At 41.7% G+C, this 6,000-nt stretch overlaps 1 protein-coding gene across 1 annotated transcript in view; it reads left to right on the top strand.

Annotated features, from left to right (window-relative positions):
* Positions 1-968: 968 nt before the first annotated feature.
* The window catches only part of sorcs1 (sortilin-related VPS10 domain containing receptor 1), a gene marked incomplete at both ends in the record, with an annotated part of 145,986 nt that continues 140,954 nt past the window's right edge, over positions 969-6,000 (top strand). Inside the window, one exon of the mRNA XM_079158687.1 lies at positions 969-1,679. Coding sequence (XP_079014813.1) covers positions 969-1,679 — 711 coding nt within the window. The remainder of the gene's footprint in view (positions 1,680-6,000) is intronic.

The raw sequence follows: 6,000 nt of genomic DNA, 5'->3' as shown, positions 1-6,000 counted from the left end.
GTTCATACTCTAGTGTTATACATTTACATCAATAGACAATTTAAATTAATGGTGATATTGTTAGGCTATATTTTTGTTGCAAGATTTCTGGAAAATTAGGCATTATCTATTGCGAACTTTTACAAGTGCTGAGAAAAAACCCATGGCATCATGTGTTCATTGTCTATATTACCATCACGCTACGGAGGCTTTGGATAGTAATGTTGTGTAGCACATCAGTGTGCAGTCGGCATGTGAATACATTTTTTGGATTTATATGGTGTTTGTAAAAACACCATTTTGAAGACTTGTTTCGTGTCTGTTCGCTTTTGCAAGAGATAGGGATGTGTTTTTGATTTTGTGTGTATGTTTTTTTGTATGCAGAGTTTTGAAAAAGAGGGGCCTCTTTTCAGAAATGGGCAATTTGAAAGAAAAAGAAAATCTGTAATATGTTGCAATTACTGGTTGCCTTGTTCAGACGAAAATGATTGAATCCAAACAGGATCATCACAGGAAATTATGCAGTTTAATTTGCAAAATAAAGCGATTTACTCTCCCTGAAGGGAAGATGGTGATAAAATCTGCATCAGGAGAGAGAGAGAGAAAAAAGAACCAGAAATAGATTCTCAGAAAATGTGGCTGTGAGGAAAAATAAAAGAGCAGCAGAACAAAATGACTATATTACTGACTGCTTTAATTATAGCCGAGCATATGGTGGGAAATAACAAATATGGAGAAAGTCAGTCCAGCATTATCCTCCATCTCTGTGTGGATCAGCTCCTCCCCCATGCGTGCAGGGCTTCATTTGATGAAATCCTTCAACTTGGACCACTTTTTTTTTTTTTACAACACTGCATTTGAGCAACGCCACAACTTGCGCAGCACTTCCTCTTCCACAGCCGAGCGGCAATTTACACCCCGAAAAGACAAAGAGAAGAGTGAGGCAAAAGATCTTCTTGCATCCTCAGCATCCTTCTCTGCCGCCAGCGATGGAGAGGGAGGTCATATTTCGCCCAAAGTGGCACAGTGCGTTTTGGTTTTTGATTTTGATGATGCTCTGTTTCTTTCATGCCACCAAAACTGAGATAACTTGCAGGTCGTGCCATCTTGGGAATAAGTGGCGTGCACAGGAATTACTGCTGAAATTCGACACAAGTGAATCCACAACTGGATTAGAGAGAGAAGTTTTTGGACACGGAGACGGGGCAGTGAGATCCGGGGCGGCAAGTGCCGAAAGTCGGCGGCTCCGTTGCGCAGCAGGTTCCGCTGAATGCGCTCCAGAGATTCGCGCGGAATACGCGGAGCCAAGGCTGCAACGGAATACAGACACCCGGCACGCAGAAGGCGACACTGGCGAGAGCGAGTTCGCAAAGATGAAAGTTTCCAATGTCAAAACGAGTGGTGAGCAGAAGACCAGCGCTGGGGCCACCCGCTACAGAAAGCGCGCCAGAAGGAACAGTGATGATAATGATGATAAAAGGAGATCCACCGGTTCAGACCAAAGTCAAGACGCGGGAGAGGACATGCGCTCGGCGGCTGGACACAGAGTGACCCGCTCTGAATTGCGCTGGAGCGGAGCGGAGCGGAGAGCTGCCGGTCCGAAGCAAGAGGAGCTAAAACTCAACAGTTCAACATTCGCCTTGACCGGGGATTCATCTCACAACCAGGCTATGGTGCACTGGTCCGGGCAGAACAGCAGTGTAAGTGACTCATCGCGTCCACTTTAAGCATTGCAATGGCCATATGCGCCAATCCTCAGAGGGTTCCTAAAGTGTGCTTATGCTGGCCGTCAGGTGGGCACGCGCCACCACATGAGAGAGCTGCGCATCTCTGTCTAAGATGAATACGTGTTGGTATGTGTGAGTGAGTGAGAAAGAGGGACGCACACACTTGTCACCCTCTGCCAGACATGGACATCTGTCACACATCACATTTCAACAACATTTGTTTCCAGAATAATAAGACAGTTACGATAATCCCAGGGATGCTATTCTATCAGTTGGACTGACATTAGTTAAGCCACTGTATTTTTGAATACAAATTAGAATTAGACCTGAAAGTGCTTACAGCTTTGGTGAGGGCTTTGTTTGTATTAGTAGAGTGAGAGAGGCTTTCTCTCAGGACCTTCTTGGGTGTATGAGCAGCTGAACTGATGTCCAGCTACAGCTGGTCATGTTGAGCATCTCTTACCAGAGGGCAGGCTTTGCAAGTAGCGAGTGGGTTGTGTGAGAGGTGAAGCAATTTCAGCCCTTCTCCTTTTTTCTGAAGCCCGGTTTCCAGAGCCACAGTCCTGAAGGACCTCCACCCTTTGGAGCTGCAGAGCGGCCTTTCTTCGTAGCCTCCCTTTGCTTGTTGACCTGAGGTTCTTTTAATGTAACGGCAGCAGTGAGAGGATCAGGGATTTGTCAGCGTGGCAGAACATTTAGAGGCGCTCCAGACGATATAGGATATTATCATTGATCACGAATCGCAATAAAAAGCACTTAGGGCAATATATGTTAGAACAGTTGTTTATGTCATGAATACTTTCACACAGTGAATGTTACCCGATGAAAAAGTGTTTCCGGAATGAGGTCATTTTTTCTGGGCTCTCACACCACGAATGAACCAATCACGCTGTGCCGAACAGGTTGAGTTGCAGCTTTGTTTATGAGGATTATAAAACAACAATATTTAGGCTGTGGAGTCTCAGATACACCCCTCCTGTTCTTACCTATCACAATAAAAGCCTATGTATAATATTGGCAGACGAGTACTTCGCATTTTCATGTGGTTTCTTTGTCACCCCCGATGTGTAAAGGCCTTACGTTGATTATGGTGAATAATCACGGGCATCCTCACATGAGCTCACTGTCATGGTAGAGAAGTGAAAAATAGAACCTGATTTTAAATATACAGGAATTGTAAATGTAAAAAACAATGAATTATGATTACCTTATTAAGGATTGATTTTTGTTTTATCACAAAAAACATGTGTGTGTCCTATCTGTGATGCAATACAAATATTTGTTCATTAACAAAAGGTAAGGTAAAGATTTAGTTCTATTTTAAGAGTGTAAGCATATTTAGATACGCATTGGGATAATCTTGTGAATCCCTTTTATTTAGGACAGGAACAAGAGTAGGCAGTGAGTTGTTGAACGTGGCGCACATATCCAAATCAGATGAACAACAGCTGCAGGTGTCAAACCTCAATGCTTAGTTTCAATTTATAACGTGTACAAAACCATGTACATGCCGAATGTGACACACAAGGACCCTTTTTTTGTCCATCCAACATTCTAAAATCCAAAGATAACGCGGGTTCACAGCTCCTGGATTTAATTATTACGTCCCATAAAATTCTCTGTAAATATGACCAAAGAATGTGAGAAAATGGAGTGATGTTGGCAGTTATGTCATGTCACAATGGCCATTTATGTGAACTTCAATTTAGCAGAAATCTCAGATCGAGTCCCTGACGAGCCTGTCTCCTCAGCATTAATGTGCAGTGTGTTTCTGCTACATTGTAGCTGGCAGTGCTGTTGAACGTGTCATTCTGGTCCAATGCATTTTATTACTTATTTGACCAGCTGCCTTTTATGCAGCATTTTGTGCATTCTGCAGAGACAACAAATACTGGATGTAGGTGGAAAAAAAGAGATGAAAGCTGTTTTCTTGTGTTAAATCTGAGCATGAATCAGAATATAACACATGCGTTATGTTGTATCCCAAAGAGATAATCTAAGCCTAAATGCAATTTAGATTATTGCTTTAAACTTGAATTAACATGCATGGGAAGAAAAAAGTCTTTGGGCAGAAAAGCACTAAAGCAAAGTTAAAAAGTATTCATTTGCTGCGAGCACTGATATCTCGACACGCCTGCTTCTTCTTCTTCAGAGTCAAAATATAATAAGCATGGACTGAGAATCCAAGGCAATGAAACGGGTAAAACATCGTTTTGGCCTCCAAAATCTGCCGTCCTTAAAAAAAGTTTGTCCTCAAACTGCTTCAGTGAGTCAATGTCCTGTCGGTTCCATACTGCACAGCTCCGCGTTGCACCCACACCACTTAGCCCTGTCTGTAACAAAGCCAATTACAGTCAAACGCGTATCACCAGCTCCCATGCCCTCCACTTCACTTCTGACTGAAATTCCGTTCTTTGCCTCAGGTGTTTTCTGTGGGCTTGACAAACTACTGTAGCTCTCGACGAAAAGTGACCTGACAGTGGAGGCAAGGGGGATACAAAATAATATACAGTTATGAACATGTTTTTCATGCTTCTTTGTTTGCTTTTCTGCTTCTGCCAATTTGTGTTTACCCTGAAAATAAAACATTACTGTTTGAGTTAGTGATACTTGTGTAACTATGAAACAATTTGCCCCTATTCTTTCAGTTGACGCAAACAACTAACTCGAGGCGTGCGAGAATACAGGATCTCGCATTAAATATGTAGAGTTGCTGCTATAAGCAGGAACAGACGTCCTCGGTCTTTACAATCTGAGCTGCTGTATAAATAAACAGATGAGTCAACAACATGGAGCTTAGATAAAGGCTTCGCTGCTCTTAATATTTAACCTTTAAGGCATTTACAAAGCTTGTCTTTTAACCACCCCGCATTACTGGCAGCCTGTATGTCAGACTGGATTGGAGGTTATAATTATGACTCATGAAACATTGGCCACAGGAGTCAAATACAGGGAAACAATAATGAGTAAAAATACTTACACACAGGCCTACAACAGCTGAAAGGACTGTACTGATTTTAGTACTGATGGCAAAATGTCATCTTCATACACTGTATAAGAAGTGCACGCAGTCACTGTGGCGTCACCCATTGGTTTGTGGACTTCCGTCTTGAAGCCTCAAGGTCGGCCTTTTGGCCATTGCCATCTTGTTTTTTTGCAACCAGAAGTGACAGTAGAGGGTGGAGCTAAATATAACCCTGAACACTGAATAAGACATTTTTAGGAGACCAATATGTTACAATTTAACTTTCATGAAATGAAAACACTGTGAAAGGGTTAAAGTTGTAAGACAAATCCACAGCCAACCTTCAGAACAGACAACACCGTAGACCTGTCAGTCACAAGGTAGCCCCGCCCTAAAGCATCCCCTGCTTTATTGTCTATTTGACTCTAAATGGACCATCATTTACTAAATGAACATCATGCTGTATTGAAGGAGACTTGAAACTAGAGATTGAGACCATAAACTCATGTTTACAATGTTTATTGAGGTAATAAATCAAGAGAGAAGTAGAGTAATTTTCTCATAGACTTCTGTACAACCAGAGGAGACGTTAGAGAGAATCCAAGTTTAAGACACTTCAGCATCGGCTTCACTTTTCAGAATCGGAGTTTGCTGCCTGGTCATAAGGCATGCAGGCTGTAGATGTGGATGTGGAGACATGGGAAAACTCTAATCAGTGCATTACGCCCCTTATGTGTTATACATATTAATTCGTAAAAAAATCGGATCTTAAAGATCAAACTTGTCTTTGTTGCAAAGTTTACATATAAGTGTCCGTGATCCAAGACTCCTTCACTTTGATAAGCAGGTAGCAATGTGGCTTGGGTCTTGATGAGTTGGAGCATTTATTCACCAACAAACTGTACACTGCACTGCTACGTTCACAGCTGTAACGTTACTGAAACTTCTACTTATGGGTCCATTTACCCACACTCGCTCATGTTACACACACAACCTACACACTAACTATATCCTTAAAGGAGTTTGTTACTTGTATAACACATTTTTGTGTACATTTCTTTTTAAAATGCATTTTTTTTAAAAATCCCTGATGCTCAGGCCCAGTAGACTTGTAATACACTGGAGTCGACTGGACTCTAACCAACCCTAAATATAGTTTAAATCATAATAAAAATGTGAAACGGTAGTAATAACCGTTTTTATTGCAGCTCAAGGTTTGTCCAAGCACCTTGCGTAACCTTGACCAGCCTGGTCTCTTTATGTAAAAAACATATTTTCTCCCAGATTACATTTGTTTTTTACATATAACAAATACGTTTCTAATAGTCT

The sequence above is a fragment of the Pholis gunnellus genome (assembly GCF_910591455.1).
Source record: "Pholis gunnellus genome assembly, chromosome: 5".
NCBI lineage: Eukaryota > Metazoa > Chordata > Actinopteri > Perciformes > Pholidae > Pholis > Pholis gunnellus.
This window is presented reverse-complemented; position numbering and strand designations above follow the sequence as displayed.